The sequence below is a fragment of the Salvelinus alpinus genome, chromosome 6 (genome assembly GCF_045679555.1).
Source record: "Salvelinus alpinus chromosome 6, SLU_Salpinus.1, whole genome shotgun sequence".
In the NCBI taxonomy this organism is placed as follows: Eukaryota; Metazoa; Chordata; class Actinopteri; order Salmoniformes; family Salmonidae; genus Salvelinus; species Salvelinus alpinus.
Window position 1 is genome coordinate 58,446,481 of NC_092091.1, and position 17,693 is coordinate 58,464,173.

The following is a 17,693-nucleotide window of genomic DNA, read 5'->3' on the forward strand; positions in this document are numbered from 1 at the left end:
TACCATCATTGTTATTAAAGGCCTAGTACAGTCAAAACTGTGATTTGCCTGTGTTGTATACATCTCCACACTATGAGGTTGGAATAATAAATAAAAATAGTGATATTGCCCTTTTAGTGTAAAAGCTGTTTGAAAACATTGGCTGAAATTTCAGCCTGTTTTGGTGGGATGGAGTTTTGGCCTGCCTAGTGACATCACTAGTTAATAGACCAATAAGAAAGAGATTTCTAAACCTTTCTGCCAACAGTTTGTTTTTCAGTTTTCCCCTCCCCACTCAGATCACTCCCACACAGTCCTAGCAAAAATTCATGCCTGAGAAACTGCTCTTTGCTAAGAAGCTATTTTTGTTTCTATTTGACCATTTTAATTGAAAACAATAACAGTAAGGTACTTAGTTGTTACGCAGAAATGATTTGATATTGAGATAAAAACGGCTACATTGGGCCTCTAAATCTAGACTCGAGAACGTAATAGAACAGTGGTCCTAAATTCATTCCTGGGGGACCCACAGCGAGGGCACATTTTTGTTTTAGTGCAGCACTATAATACATGTTCATAATAAAATGTTTTATTAGTTCATTAGTAGTTTTTAAAAATGTTTTACAAAATGTTGAACGTATCAATAACGTCAGTCTCACCATTCTCTCATCGCCTTAAGAGACCGGGAAACTGCTGTTTCTAACAACGTGAAAACATCCACACCATACTTTGAACAACAGCCTGTACTGTACTGTTTGATCATTATTCAAATAAAAGCAAATATGATTAACATAGAAGAACATTTTACAAAAGTAGATGGAATCACATATCAATGTATTTGAAACCTACAAGATGAATGATCCAGAGCTGCTTTGCTTTCTTAACAGTCTTGTCCATATCCTGCTTCTTATTCTCATCTCCTGACAGAAGATCTCTGTGTCTTAATTGCCTTTCTTCTTTCCACTATCTTCCTGTTTTCTTTCTTTGTGGATGAACAGCATATGCCTGTTGAGGTTAACCTTGTAATTGAAGCTTTTTCCACATTCTCCACACTTAAATGGTTTCTCTTCCATGTGAATCATTATATGTTTGGTTAAGTCACTCTTTTGCTTGAAGCTTTTCCCACAGTCACCACAGCTAAATGGTTTCTCTTCCGTGTGAGTCAGTAAATGAGAAGTTAGGTTCCTCTTCCTGTTGAAGCTTTTCCCGCAGTCACCACAGCTAAATGGTTTTTCTCCTGTGTGATTCTGGATATGATCAATGAGGGTCTCCTTGCGATTGAAGCCTTTCCCACAAAATCCACAATGAAATGGTTTTTCTCCTGTGTGAATCATTTTATGTCTGTTCAGGGTCTGCCTACGAGTGAAACTTTTCCCGCAGTCACCACAACAAAATGGTTTCTCCCCTTTATTCTTTCCATTTTCGTACTGTGTTCCTTCTTTGTGGACAAGCAGTATATGCCTGTTAAGGGTAAGCTTGCGATTGAAACTTTTTCCACAGTCTCCACAGTTAAATGGTTTTTCTCCAGTGTGAATCACTATATGTTTGGTTAGTTCTCCTTTCAGCTGAAATCTGTTCCCACAGTCTCCACAGCTAAATGGTTTCGCCTCTGAATGAATCCTCGAGTGCATCTTCAGTCGGCCAACCTGAGTGAAGCATTTGCCACAGTCAAGGCAGCAATGAGTTTTTTTAGACGTGGTGCTGGTTTTTGTATGTTTCCTCAAAGGTGGGCTGCTGTCAAGTTCTAACGGGTCGCTGCTTATGGCTGAGCTGTGGCTGGAGGTATTACCTTCATTATCTGGAGGGTTACACGAAATGTCAAGACCCTTTATGTGAGTCACAGTGCCAAAAGGGTTGCGATCCAACAGTTTAAAGTCACTCCCTCTGTCATCCACAGTCTGGGTTTGGGGAAGATCACATTCACTTTTCACACAAGGAGGAGTGAATATGAACTCTATGGTGTCCGCCTCCAGGCCTTGAAGCTTCCCTACCTCCTGACTGGTCCAGATTTCCTCCTGTTCCTCTTTAATCTGTATGGGTTCTGGTTTCTCCTGCATCAAACTGGGGCTCCACTCCTGCTCACAGTGCTGCTGCTCAGGGGTTTCCTCCTCTTTTATCTCTGTTGTGATCCGCAGAAGTCTCCGTAGCTGGTCATTCTCCTCTTTAGATCGGGAAATTTCCTCCTGGTACTTGGCTACCACTTTCTCTACAACGTCAAAAATCTCCACAGCAGCCACTGTTAAACGTTCATTAACAAATACACTCAAAGACTGTAGTTTCGCCATTTTCAGAAGACTGCGAATTCGGTATTAAGTTTCGTGTCTTCCTTGGTCGACACAATGACTGTTCGATATCAAAACAAACTCGCTTCCAAATCGATTTCCGTGTTTTCTTCTCTCTTTTTTTTTCAGTGAGTGCCGAGCCCAGAAAAGGAAAATAGCGCCACCAGCTGGATGGAGTTCTGAGCTGCAATAGGTGATATGGTGAGTGTGATCCAATAACTGTATAGAGCCCCACGGCCTAAGTCTATAATACCCATGAAACCTAACGATCAAACAGTGAAATGGTTCCAATCGTTTTCCATCATTCATTTGTCCCATAGGGAATTTTAGAAGCACTTAAAATAGGGGCTGTGTTTTGTGTAGGCTTACCCTAGCGTGACGTTTTGATAACCGTGTAAATCTCTCCCGGACAAGGGGACTTTTAACAATATATTCGGCTCTATTTACTCTGATTTGAAAAAACACTTCATTAACATCAAAGTAGACATTATGCAAGACTACAAATCCCTGCAAGCTCCTGCACGTCATCTCTAGCTGACATCTTTGCTAACAGCTATTGTGTCAATTGAAAACTTGCACAAGACATTTCAAAGAATATTCAATTTAAAGAAATGTTGCCAATTTATTCATCACTAAATTTAGCTAACATTAGATAGTTAATCCAGAGATTCTTACCTTTGCCTCAATTCGTCAGTCTCGTCCATATCATCATGGCATTTGTAGTTCTTTATGATAGCGCATTTGCAGCTAATTAGAATTACATTTTTTAGGGGTAAATACAAGTGAATATATTGATAAAAATCACCTTGTCCTAGAAAGATTTACACAGTTATCAAAACGTCACACCAGGGTAAGCCGACACGAAACACAGCCCTTATTTTGTGTTTCTAAAATCCCCTATGGAAAAATGTAAGGTGGAAAAACTATTAAATTGTTTGACTGCTAGGTTTTATGGGTACTATGACTCATACTGTGGTACTCTATAGGGCAGTGGTCACCAACCGGTCTATTGCAATCAACTGGTTGATCTCCAAGGCATTCTTAGTCAATCTCCAAACATTTCTGTAAAAACGATAAAGCCTTGCGTTCCTATTTGTATTTATTTATTATCACGCTGTTGGCTGTAGGTGCACCCGATTCAGCTGCCCTGTGCGCCGGGTAGGCAAAGTGTTCCCATTTCATGTGTCTGAAGGTACAAACTCTGCCTTCCCGGCAGGTCCGGAGAGCAAATCAAATACACTATAGGCCTATCACTGGCCAATCGGACGGCTCAGATTACCATATCTGCAGTAACATAGCAGGCGTAAAAGAAATCTAAAGCAAAGTTGATACTGTGAGATATCAAAACGTATAAAACCATGACTAGATATAAACTCTCAACGAATACAACAGAGAGCTGCTGTTTCTACGAGTGAGTTCATGTTTAAGTTTGTACTCAGCACTGCCAACACGTTTAATTCCACCCTTTTATAAGCCATAAAATGTGCCTTCTTTGTACTTGCACTCGCGCTACAACCAGCACTGCAGCTGTAATGAATGAGTAGGACAGTGTGTAATAAGTGTAATACGTTGGTGTTATTAGTGCCTTGTGTCTTTTTTTATATCCAGCAATATTTTACTTTTTATGTTTATAGGAGTAACAACATAAATTTGTGCACGAGGCAGAAATAATGTGGTGCGACTTGAGTTTCGCCATCAGCTGGAAGACGGTGTCCCTTTTTGGTCAGTCTCAGCGGAGGAAAGGGAGAGTTGAGGGATGTTGAGAGGCGGACCCTCAGATGCAGGCAAAATCAGCCCAGTAAAATAAAAATCAAATGATTTAAATGTATGCTCACTCAAGTGTGCCTCACAAGAAATACAACAACTGATCTATTACCGGTGTGATCATGTAGCTTACCTCCATTTTTTTAAATATATATATTTGTTTTTAAATGGTCCGAACAACAATGTATTGGCACGTCAATTCAAGCAAAGCCAATATGCGGTGATATTGTATTGGGCCAATAGCCTACTGCACAAACCTCATTGCTACGGTACTGTTTTTAATATGTTAATGTTGCATAGGCTTACATTCTTTAAGTCATGTTAAAGAAAAAATCTGAGAGGTAGATCTCGGCTTGTATTTTGACTCAGAAAGTGATCTTGACTCAGAAAAGGTTGGTGACCACTGGTATTGGGTTGTGACCGTGTAAAATGTTTAACGGAATCAATATAATAAATCCAGTATACAGTAACAGTTCAGATTAATAAATGTTAGGCAGTGCAGTTGCAGTACAAATGCAAAATGATTGGGCATAACATTAACAGACTTATAATAACAGACGATGCTACTGTATCATTCTGTAGATCAAACAAACCAGATGGGTTCAGAGGATAATTAACATCCTTTTGGAGAATTTACTGAGGTAATAATAACTAGAGTTGATTTTGTTGTGATAATCTCTTTTAACCCAGAACTAAAGATAAATGTAATTGGTCAGCTGCTTGATTAAGTTCTGGGTCCATACGTGTTAAAAGAAGAGATGAGGAGATTCTAGAATGAGGAGCGGAACCGGAACGAGGAGCTTCAACCTCTTTTTGCAAGTTACGGGCTGAATTTCGAAAGATGCTAACATCCGCGAAATTGTGATTTATCAAAAAAAAATAGTGACGACAAACCCAACCATGGGAACTGTTGTTGCTAGTTATCCCACGCATCCCATTAATTACCGACAGATTCTATGGTTCCAGTTATGTTTACGTAGATCTGTTCACGCGAGATTAACCTTGTGATAGCACACAAGTGAACCTGATGAAAAATGTTATAAACATGATTTTATTACATTAGGAATGTTAATATTACACACATTTGCCACAGCACCATCATAAGGAGGAAAAGTAATCAATGTTGGCCGTTTCATCGTTATTTCTTTGTAAATCAACAGATACCACGAGTCATAAAATGACCGGTGGATTGCTGGGAGATTCCTTTGGTCACAGCACCCTGGTTATGGTAAAGATATGCAAGGAGTGTGAATTGCTGGTACATGAGTGCAAATTTTTGTTTTAGCCAAGCACTAGTGTTGATAAAACATGTTTACTGGAGAACTGAGACGAAGTAGAGACTCTGGACAGGGTGGATGAGGTTTAATTAAATGCAATTTATTCAGAGGTAAAGATATCTGAAATAGCGTGCACGGACCCTTTCATCAAGCTCAAATGGAACTCTCTGAAAAAAGCCCAGATAACAGAGTGCATATACATTTTATACAGTACAGAAAGTAGGTTGAGTCTGGAAGTTCTGGTCCTCTGGTTGGTTCTGATGAGTTGGGCGAGGTCTCCTTCAGGCCAGTATCACTGTCCCATTGGCTCTGAGTAGAGTTCTTTGTCTTCAGAAATGTTCAGCTAAAACAGGAGATTAGGTGTGTGCGTAGATGTTCCTATTTTGACATTTCTGTGTGTCTCTGTAAAATGTTCAGACTGAAGAGGAGTTTTTGTGTGTGCGTAGATGTTCCTGTCTTATCTGTGTTTATGAAAGGTTTACGTCAGCCCTCTGTCCTTGGGTATGTGTGTGTCTCAGTTTCTCGTGATATGCAGTACCCGGCACCACTTTTCTTATCAGTCTTTATGAAAAAGGCCTGTGTCAGCCATCTGTCTCTGGGTGTGTGTGGGTTTCCGTATCTGCTATGAGTTTGTGAGTAACCCTGTTTGGAAAGAGTTTAGTTATAACAATGTATTAGCAAATATGCTTGTGTTATAATAAATGATATTTATTACAAATCCCTCTCTTCACGTCTCCAAAGAGACGTGACATAAACTAGGTAAAAGTAAGAAAAGCAAAAGTAAACAACCAGGGAAACTTTCTCAGAGAGAAAGTTTTAATTCCCTCTCTTCACGTCTCCAAAGAGACGTGACATAAACTAGGTAAAAGTAAGAAAAGCAAAAGTAAACAACCAGGGAAACTTTCTCAGAGAGAAAGTTTTGATTCCCTCTCTTCACGTCTCCAAAGAGACGTGACATAAACTAGGTAAAAGTAAGAAAAACAAAAGTAAACAACCAGGGAAACTTTCTCAGAGAGAAAGTTTTAATTCCCTCTCTTCACGTCTCCAAAGAGACGTGACATAAACTAGGTAAAAGTAAGAAAAGCAAAAGTAAACAACCAGGGAAACTTTCTCAGAGAGAAAGTTTTAATTCCCTCTCTTCACGTCTCCAAAGAGACGTGACATAAACTAGGTAAAAGTAAGAAAAGCAAAAGTAAACAACCAGGGAAACTTTCTCAGAGAGAAAGTTTTGATTCCCTCTCTTCACGTCTCCAAAGAGACGTGACATAAACTAAGAATGGCGTTTAATTAGTCATCAGTCCAATAGCCTGGCTCAGCATCCTCCAGGGCAAGCATAGGAAACATCTGTCCCTTCTCTGCCTGGTTGGGATCAATAGCAGTAGTTATGATCCTAGTGGTCAGCGTTCGAATACATGGAATGCAGCAGCATCCACAAAGCACCAGTATCGCAGTGAAGACAGATATAGATACCAGTATGGAGGAAACAAGCATCTTATATTTCCCAAACGCATCCATCCAAGAGTCCCACATAGAGGTGTCAACCCCGGAGTGGTGCTTCATCTTCTCATTAAGTGTACGAAGACCCTCTAAGGCAACAGTAAGACTACCATCAGTTGCTGTGTTATTGGGAATGAAAGTACAACATTGCTCCCCGAACATGGCACAAACACCTCCGCGTTCAGCCAACAACATATCCACCGCGATTCTATTTTGGAATGCCATCAGGGATGTAGCTGCCAATTGTCCATGGACCGCCTCGAAACCTTGTTGAGTCCAATTACCTAATTTTTTAACCAAAAAATGAGAAAATGTTAAACCCTCAGGTCCATCCCTCTATACAACCTGTACCAGGTGGGCTCGTCGCCACCCGGGAACTTCAAACCTTCACAACAGGGAGGACAAACATCACTTTTTATTCATTCGACAACCTCTACTACAGCAAACCAAGGGTCCTCCTCTGTCAGGCCCACTCTCCTGCGAAAGCTTGATTCCGTATCAGCCTCTCCAACTGGAGCATCAAGCAACGGCATCATACCAGAGGTCCTTGCCCCATCTGTAACAGACTTCTTCAAACAAGGTATGATACAGGTAGCACAGCACATGAGCATAAGAAAAACAACAACTAGAGTCAGAAATCCAGTAACCATCATTGTAGTGCCAGTATCCATCATTGTAGTGCACTTACCAAACCAACCACCCAGCCAGGGGAACAGTCCACTCTCCTCCACACCTGCAAGACCCTCCATCTCCACCGATAACCTTGCCAACCCACTCAGAGCTTTTTGAAATGCTCCCATCCGGACTAGTATTGTTAGGGACAAACGTGCAACACTGTTCTCCAATCATTTTACATACACCTCCCTGGTTGGCCAGTATCATGTCTAGTGCTAGCCTATTCTGTCTAGCAGTTCGAGAGGTGGCATCCAATTGTTCAGCCATCCCCCTAAGTGCAGTGTGGGTGTAGTTGACAAATCATTGTTGATTATATTAAAGATAATTGATCCAGGCATTTTGTTTAGTATCACCAATAGCTGGGCCAATGGTGGGCATCAGATGCCACAGACCATCATTTCTGTTTAATGCCTGGAATTCGTGGGGGGACCCCTATTGGGACCCCCAACAGGTTGGTGTGGATGTTATCTGTACCCTCGGACCAAGGAGCGTCACGGCTCTGCCATCTCCTGGGTTGGTTCCGAGCCTCTGTGTCATGTGCAGCTCTCAGAAGTTGGTCAGCTGTAACCTCAATAATAGGCAATGGTGTTATCAGACTGGCCAAAGCACATGTGCCCTGACAATCTCCTTTCAAAATGGGGTCAATCGCCTGGCAGGTCCACACATCCACCATACATCAGCAACACCTCCAGTTAATAGTGGCATTGGTGATGCAGGTAGCAGTAGGGAGCCTCCCATAGTCTATACCCCTACCTGTACCAGTGTTACAGCTGTAATATCCCCCATATGCCTTAACCCCCCATGGTGTCTTCTGGGGAGGGACTTCTGGGAACACAAGACTCAGAGTTTTACACAGGGTTGAATTTGGCTTAAACTTTCCAATATGCACATCCAACCTTCCCCATTACTTAGGGCAAATGGGTGAGCAGCCAGAATAGGTCTGGCATGTCCACATACGACACAGTCCTTTCTATTTATTGTTTTGCAGGCCAACCACATATTCTCCCTTTCCTCATAACCAGTTTCAGTCCCCAATTGTTCACTATCTGAGATGTCTTTTACATTTATTACCTGTCCCAGATTGGAGAGCTTAGGTGGTGGTGTGGGACTTGGTCTTGAAGTGGTGGAGGAGGCCGGCTGAACCCTGGTCCGTTGGAACTGGTGGTGGTTCTGGCAGCACCGTGATGGTAACATCCCCATCGTATCCTAAACAGACAGCTCAGGACCACAAGCAGTCCTGTAAAACCCCATCCTCTCCCAGAGAACACATCATCAGCTAGAGACCAAGCAACACTTTCACTTCTATGAACGTACACAGTGAGGAAAGGTCGGGGTCAGGGAATTCTTCATTAAGGAGTTGACCCCTGAGCTTTATTAGCATCAGTTCTTCTCCTTAACTCTGTGATCATTCGGCAGTGTCAGTGTGTCTCACCCTCCAAGTGCGATATGCCCCCAGGTCGAGTGAATCACCTTCTCCTTTAATTCATCTGTAACGCATAAAATCCTGGACATACAGGTTTGGTTAACCACCAGTTTCTCATTTGTTTTATCTGATTATATATTTAACTTCTATACCTATTTGTTAGCTATAATTATTATTATTATTTTTTTATTTTTATAATTAGTTTATTATCCAATAGGCCCCATCCTATCCTAGACCACAATGTACCCATCCCCCTCTTGATACCTGGCTCTAGCCAGGTAACAACCTTACCTATTCTAAATAATGACTTAGGTAAGAATAGTAAAATATTCTTATGTTCTACATTATCATGTAGGAGCGCCCCTTTCATGTCTCCATTCAGTAACTGTTATCTACCCATTCTGTTATCCATGTCCTGGCGCCCCTTCCGAAACTCCCCTCTCTGCTCTCAAACCTTCAAGGTCTCAGCAGTGTAGGGAGGGCCTGTCTGTCTGCCCTTTCCCTTATCTGTCTGTAACAACTGTTTTGTTTCCAAATTTTAACTAAATGTCTCACTGTTTGGCTTCATCTAAACTCATGGATTTTTAGAAAAACATGTCTATGGTGGCAATTTCTAGAGTCCTTACATATTAATTTACCTCAAAACCAGTATACCAAATGACCACAAATGCTTTATCTACATGACCATCCCCCGAAGCTGATCAGACTTCAAGAGACAGCCATGATGCAGGTCAAAGGTTACAACACCCCCTTACATTCGTGTTCCATACCATGTCTAGACCTATTAAAGAACCCCTTATCTTTAAAAATTAAACATTTCCTTGTCTAATTAAAACTCAGAAAATAAAACTCTGAATATTCCATATATGAGTGTGCCCCTTTAAGATACCTTGTCTCTGGGAACATGTAAATCCCCTTAACCCAAACGTTTACTACAAACAAAACATAATCACATAGTTATACCTGTCACAAGAATTTAAAACATGGCCAAGAGGATTAAGTCCTCACCACATTAAAGCTCAGGCTTGGACTTAGGTACCGAGCGGCGACCAGTTAAAAAATAGTTATTAACCTGACCCGGATTTGCCAATTCAGCACGAGCTCCCGAATGATCAAGCTCAGTTTAATTCCGATGCTACCTAGAAGGGTGTCCGAGGCGTGTACGCGGTTGCCAACAACTTACATCTTCAACTTACACTAACTTCTAGTCCCGGACACTGATACAAACTTGAACAGACACTTCAATCTTATGGATACTCCTAGTTCTAGCAACTAGCCCCATTTCTAAGATGTGTCATTACTTCTCACTTATCTTACGGATACTCCTAGTTGCAACTAGCCCCGTTTCTAAGATATATCAGAATAAATGGCAGATATCTTTACACAAGTGCCTTCACATGTAAATACTTTATACCCTGCCATTGGACCTTGTGATTTGTTGTACATCAAGAGCGGGCATATGACCTCCCTCTCTTGGTGTACCACACATCTATCTTAGCCTTCAAAGTCTGATTGGCCCTCCCACGAGGTCTTGAGATTGGGGCCTGTACATTTATATTGTTCCTTTCCCCCTGCCCTGTCCTGTATTTTTTGTTCTAGGTATTCATTGAACTCTAGTTTTGGGCCATTAGCGGCTGCCATGGTAAATTTCAGGATCAGGTTTGACTATCTTAGTGCACTTAGCCCGTCACTGGCCGAGGCCAGCAATGTATTCTCGGTGCTGACACCGACTTATCTCTGGTGCCCCACACTCGTACACAAAGAATTATTTACAGCAGTTATTACTGTTAAACAGATTTTGTTAATCGAGTTGTTATATATTTTCCCAGAAGGTATCAGAATCGCCCTTCTGGAACAATATATCTACGAACTCAAGCGCTGCTAAAATAATTATCAATTCAATTATAGGAATTATTTTGCAAAAGTTATCAGCGTTTTTCAGTTTTTCGAGTTGTTATATATTTTCCCAGAAGGTATCAGAATCGCCCTTCGGGAACAATATATCAACGAACTCAAGCGCTGCTTAAATAATTATCAATTCAATTATATGAATTATTTTGCAAAAGTTATCAGCGTTTTTCAGTTTTTCGAGTTGCCATATATTTTCCCAGAAGGTATCAGAATCGCCCTTCGGGAACAATATATCTACGAACTCAAGCGCTGCTAAAATAATTATCAATTCAATTGTAGGAATTATTTTGCAAAAGTTATCAGCGTTTTTCAGTTTTTCGAGTTGTTATATATTTTCCCAGAAGGTATCAGAATCGCCCTTCGGGAACAATATATCAACGAACTCAAGCGCTGCTAAAATAATTATTAATTCAATTGTAGGAATTATTCTGCAAAAGTTATCAGCGTTTTTCAGTTTTTCGAGTTGCTATATACTTTCCAGAAGGTATCAGAATCGCACTTCGGGAACAATATATACACGAACTCAAGCGCTGCTAAAATAATTATCAATTCAATTTTAGGAATTATGGAAATACCAACATCACAATAGAGGACAAATACAAGTCAGTTTTCAGCTCGGCGGCTGCACCACGGGCCAAAAGAAAACTCAGCTGTCCTCCCAAAAGTTATCAACTAGTGAGTCTCGTGAAAAGGCCAATCTTACACAACATTTCAAATTAACATTTCCACATTTAGTTTTATTACATAACAACACTAACACATTGATCGCAGGTTAAGTTCTTCACAGTGCATTTAGTTAAGTGCCACGTCAACCATTCGCCCGACTATCTGAACTTGTATTTTTGTTTTATTTTGTTGATTCCCCCTAGGTAACTTCCAAGTGTTTTAACCAATCAAATGTTGTTAAGTCTGGGGAACCTTTTCTAGACTTGGATTCTCACGGAATTCTCACTCAACCCGACTGTCTGAATCTTTTTATCAAGTCAGTTACAATTATCTTCTACCCGACTATGTGGATTTATCACAACACCCATTTACTTAGATTCTCACGGCTTCTACCCGACTATATGAATCTGAGTCTCACGGCTTCTACCCGACTATGTGACTCTCTATATCTCAGATATCTTTACATGTTTACTTTTACATTTACAATAGACATTTATCATAAATTTGACAGTAACCCATACTCAACCTCAGTACTTCTGATCTTTAATTTGGATTTTCCTAATATACAATATGCAGATTTTTGATTTAACAGGTTTATGCTTACCTTTGTTTTGTAGGCCTTATAGATCAGTTTCCTGAGGTGAGCTAGATTCCCGGCTGCTCCTTCGACAGGTCACCCTTCCTTTCTGATCCGTCTCTCACTTGTCTCTTTTCTCTATCAACTTTTTATGGACCGAATTCAGAGAAGAAAACCATCCTCTGCTACCATTTGTTGATAAAACATGTTTACTGGAGAACTGAGACGAAGTAGAGACTCTGGACAGGGTGGATGAGGTTTAATTAAATGCAATTTATTCAGAGGTAAAGATATCTGAAATAGCGTGCACGGACCCTTTCATCAAGCTCAAATGGAACTCTCTGAAAAAAGCCCAGATAACAGAGTGCATATACATTTTATACAGTACAGAAAGTAGGTTGAGTCTGGAAGTTCTGGTCCTCTGGTTGGTTCTGATGAGTTGGGCGAGGTCTCCTTCAGGCCAGTATCACTGTCCCATTGGCTCTGAGTAGAGTTCTTTGTCTTCAGAAATGTTCAGCTAAAACAGGAGATTAGGTGTGTGCGTAGATGTTCCTATTTTGACATTTCTGTGTGTCTCTGTAAAATGTTCAGACTGAAGAGGAGTTTTTGTGTGTGCGTAGATGTTCCTGTCTTATCTGTGTTTATGAAAGGTTTACGTCAGCCCTCTGTCCTTGGGTATGTGTGTGTCTCAGTTTCTCGTGATATGCAGTACCCGGCACCACTTTTCTTATCAGTCTTTATGAAAAAGGCCTGTGTCAGCCATCTGTCTCTGGGTGTGTGTGGGTTTCCGTATCTGCTATGAGTTTGTGAGTAACCCTGTTTGGAAAGAGTTTAGTTATAACAATGTATTAGCAAATATGCTTGTGTTATAATAAATGATATTTATTACACTAGACCTGTTTATAATCAAGGACTTGATGATTGGTTATTTAGTTATTTTTGCATGAAGTATACAATCTTTTATATAAAAATAACATCAATCTCACCATTATCTCATCACCCTGATAGACATTCCAAAACAAACAAAGAATAATTATGGTTTCTTTAAAAAAAATCTAACTTTATTTCAGGAATTATAATTTTTTGTTTGTTTTGATTACAAATCAATTCCCAGATATTATTAGATAAAAGCGTGGATATTTCAACAAACAGGGATATAAAATAAAAAAACAGAGCCACCCAACCCCCCGGGAAATTTTCGTCCTGATTTCTTTCTTTGTGGAATACCAGTATATGACTGTCCAGGTTAACTTTATGTCTGAAGCTTTTCCTACAGTCAGAACAATTAAATAATGTTTCTCCCGTGTGAGTCAGTATATGCTTTTTAAGCCTGTATTTATGTCGGAAGCTTTCTCCGCAGTCACCACAGCTAAATGGTTTCTCTCCTGTGTGAGTCAATGTATGCACGTTCAAGTGCTCTATGCGATTGAAGTTTTTCCCGCAGTCACCACAGTTAAATAATGTTTCTCGTGTGTGAGTCTGTATGTGTCTGTACAGATGTACCCTGTGTCTGAAGCATTTCCCGCAATCGCCACAGCTTAAAGGTTTCTCTTCCGTGTGAATCATTATATGTTTGGTAGGTCTCCCTTCTCCTTGAAACTTTTCTCACAGTCACCACAGTTAAATAATGTCTCTCGTGTATGAGTCAGAATATGCCTGTGAACGATCCCCTTGTGATTGAAGCTTATACCGCAGTGTCCACAGCTAAATGGTTTCTCTCCAGTGTGAGTCTTTATATGCTCATTTAGGTTCCCCTTGTGTTTTTTGGACGTGGTGCTGTGTTGGGATCCAATGGTCGGCTGATGTCAAGTCCTACTGGATCACTGCTTTCGGATGATCTGTGGCTGGAGGCATTTTCTTGATTATCTGGAGGGACACAGGGATTGTCATGGTGGGTTACAGTGACAAAATGTTTTAGATTCTCTGGTTTAGAGTCACTCTCTCTGTACTCCAACGTCTGGGGAAGAGTCAAGGACTGAAGTTGATCCTCCTGATCACATTCACTTTTAACATCGGGAGGAATGAATATGAACTCTAGGATGTCAGCCTTCAGCCCTTGTCGTTGTCCTACATCCTGACTGGTCTCGATTTCCTCCTGTTCCTCTTTAATTTGTGTGGGCTCTGGGTCCTCCTGTCCCAGACTGGGGCTCTCCTGCTCACAGTGCTGCTGCTCAGGGGTAACCTCCTCCTCAGAGACAGCGAACAAGAACTGGTGGGAGTCTATTCTACATATTGTGTATCTTGGGTGTGACCCGCAGCAGTCTCTGAAACCGGTCATTCTCCTGTTGAGATCGGGAAATCTCTTCGCGATATTCCATTACCACTTTCTCTACTACATCAAAAATCTCCACAGCAGCCACCATTAAACGCTCACTAATAAACACACTCAAAGACTGTAGTTTAGCCATCTTCAGAGGACTGAGAGTTCGGTATTCAGTTCACTGCGTCTACGCAAGGAATGCGCCTGTTGTAAAAACAAAACAAATGTCCCTTCAATTCTACTACCGTGTTGTCTTCTTCATTTGTGTTTGTCAGCGGTTGAGCCAATAAGCAGATAACAGTGCCCCCAGCAGTTGTGAGCTGGGATAGACAAGAACAAACATTTGGTTGGAAGGTTACTATGGAAAAGGAAAGGGAAAGGGGGATACCTAGTCAGTTGTACAACTGAATGCATTCAACTGAAATGTGAGTGTGCTCATGTAAAATGTTTAAAATAATCAATATAATAATATGATATGCGTTATACAGTAACATATACATTGAAACATTAAAAGGCTGTAGAGATACCTTTATTGGGCATAAAATAACCAGTGGTGGAAAAAGTAACCAATTGTCAAACTTGAGTAAAAGTAAGGATACCTTAATAGAAAATGACTCAAGTAAAAGGGAAAGCCACCCAGTAAAATACTACTTGAGGAAAAGTCTAAAAGTATTTGGTTTTAAATATACTTAAGTATCAAAAGTAAATGTAATTGAACAAATGTACTTAAGTGTCAAAAGTAAAAGTATAAATAATTTCAAATTCCTTATATTAAGCAAACCAGACGGCACCATTTTATTTATTTTATTTACGGATAGCCATGGGCACACTCCAACACTCATACATAATTTACAAACAAAGCATTTGTGTTTAGTGAGTTTTCCAGATCAGGTAGTAGGGTTGACCAGGGATGTTCTCTTGATAAGTGTGTGAATTGGACAATTTTTCTGTCCTGCTAAGCATTCAAAATCTGGAGAGTACTTTTGGGTGTCAGGGAAAATGTATGGAGTAAAAAAGTACATTATTTCCTTTAGGAATGTAGTGAAGTGGCTCCCGAGTGGCGCAGCGGTCTAAGGCACTGCATCTCAGTGCAAGGTGTCACTACAGTCCCTGGTTTGAATCCAGGCTGTGTCACATCCGTCCTTAATTGGGTGTCCCATATGGCGGCGCACAATTGGCCCAGCGCTGTCCAGGTTTGGCCGGGGTAGGCTGTCATTGTAAATAATAATTTGTTCCTAACTGATCTGCCTAGTTAAATAAAGGTTAAAAACATTTTATTTTAAAGTGTCAATATGTATTTCAAACCAGATGGGTTATTATTCAGTTTTCAGAGGAGAATTAACATCCTTTGAGAGAACTTACTGAGATAATAATAACTAGAGTTCAGAGGAGGCTGGTGGGATGAGATATAGAAGGACGGGCTCAATGTAATGGCTGGAATAGAATCAATGGAATGGAGTCAAACATGTTGTTTCCATGTGTTTGATGTATTTGGTACCATTCCATTGATTCCATTCCAGCCATTACAATGACCCCGTCCTCCTTTAGCTCCTCCTACCAGCTCCCTCTACTAGAGTCGATTATCTTGCGATGGCATAAAAATCCCACTCAAGTGAATGCTAAAAAACAAATTTAACACAATTTCATTAGATTGGGAACGCAAAGACTACACCAATTCACCACATCAGCATGAGGATTTTTTAAAATCATATGCTCTGTTTCATGGCTATTTTTTGAAAATCAACAGATATACTGTAGAAAACAATAGGTTATAAAAAGACTGGTGGATTGATGGGGAATTATTTGATCATAGTCCCCTCCCCTTTAGTGGTCAAAGTTAAGAAGTGCAATCACTGGAAAGTTGATTCAAAACTCTTCCGCGATGGACTCAGGTTGGGTACAAATGACTCTCTTGAACGAAAGGTGGATATCGAGGAGTCGAGTACACTCTTAATTTCGCCTGCTAACGAATTGACATCTCGACCACTCATCGGTTTCCAGGTCAAGGAGGAAAGAGGACGGAGGAAGAGGGTGGATAACGGACTGTTCTCTAGATGAGAAAAGGCATTTGTGTCGACTCTCCACACTTGTCCCAAAGTGTGCACTTGCATACTCCCCATCATGGATTTCAAAGCATTGGGTTGGTGAAAGCTTTGGCTGGTTGGAGTTTCCATCATTATTAAATCCATCAGGACTCTCGACTCTAGAGAAAATAACAGAACAGTGTTCCTCAATACATTCCCGGGGGATCCCCAGGGAGTGCACATTTATGTTTTAAGCCCAGCACTACAAACCTTTTTTCTAATCAGGAACTTGAATCAATGATTGTTTATTTTTTTCCCAGGAAATTACAAATGTGTAATGTATCAATAAGATCACTCTCACCGTTCTCTCATAGCTCTGAGAGACATACAAGCGACCAGGAATTCTTGTTTCAAATAACATGAAAACATCAACATACTTTGAACAACAGCCGTGTGAGTTTCGTCACAGTGTAGAATGTTGTTTTCCTACAATACTATGTACTGTTTGATCATTACATAAAATCAAACCTTATCTACATAGAACGTTGTACAAACGTAAATTAATCACCCATATTTTTCTGAAATCTACAACATGAATGATCCATAGTTGCTTTGGCTTTCTTAAAAGAGTTGTCCATATCCTGCCTTTTTATGCCAATCTCCTGACAGAAGACCTCTGTCTTAATTTTCTTTCCTTCTTTTTTTCCAGTTCATCCTGTTTTCTTTATTTGTGGATGTTCAATATATGACTCTCCAATTTCGATTTGTGTCTGAAAAATATCCCGCAGTCACCACAGCTAAATGGTTTCTCTCCAGTACCTGTATGTCTGCACATGCGTAAGGCTCCTCGAGTCAGAAGCTTTTCCCTCAGACATCACAGCTAAATGGTTTCTCTCCTGTGTGAGTCAGTAAATGTTTGGTTATGTTCCTCTTCCTGTTGAAGCTTGTGGCTGTATGGAAAGAAATGAGGGAGCAGCTGCACAACATCCATGTGGAGAACATGGCCCCCCAGTAAAATCAATCTGCTCTGTGTGTGGGATCGAGCCAGAGATGATATGGTGGGGCTGAGACAATATTTTGCTCTGACTGTGTGGTGGCTCTCTCTCTCTGCCTATCTGTCTCTCTGATACATATTTCCACCCACAACTTACTTATTTCCACCAGGTCATGCTTTTTAGCCATGACTAAATCATTGAAACCAAGCCAAAACTCTAAACCAAATCTCTTCATTTACATTTACATTTAAGTCATTTAGCAGACGCTCTTATCCAGAGCGACTTACAAATTGGTGCATTCACCTTATGATATCCAGTGGAACAACCACTTTACAATAGTGCATCTAACTCTTTTAAGGGGGG

General features: G+C 40.5%; 1 protein-coding gene and 1 pseudogene across 1 annotated transcript; both read right to left on the reverse strand.

Moving 5' to 3' along the window:
- Window positions 1-552: 552 nt before the first annotated feature.
- LOC139578981 (zinc finger protein OZF-like) lies at window positions 553-2,427 on the reverse strand. The gene has a single exon (XM_071407147.1). The coding sequence runs from the start codon at window positions 2,262-2,264 to the stop codon at window positions 921-923; it is 1,344 nt and encodes a 447-aa protein (XP_071263248.1). The 5' UTR covers window positions 2,265-2,427; the 3' UTR covers window positions 553-920.
- A 2,954-nt stretch (window positions 2,428-5,381) lies between these two features.
- Window positions 5,382-14,329, reverse strand: LOC139579732 (gastrula zinc finger protein XlCGF8.2DB-like; annotated as a pseudogene).
- Between the last annotated feature and the right edge of the window lie 3,364 nt (window positions 14,330-17,693).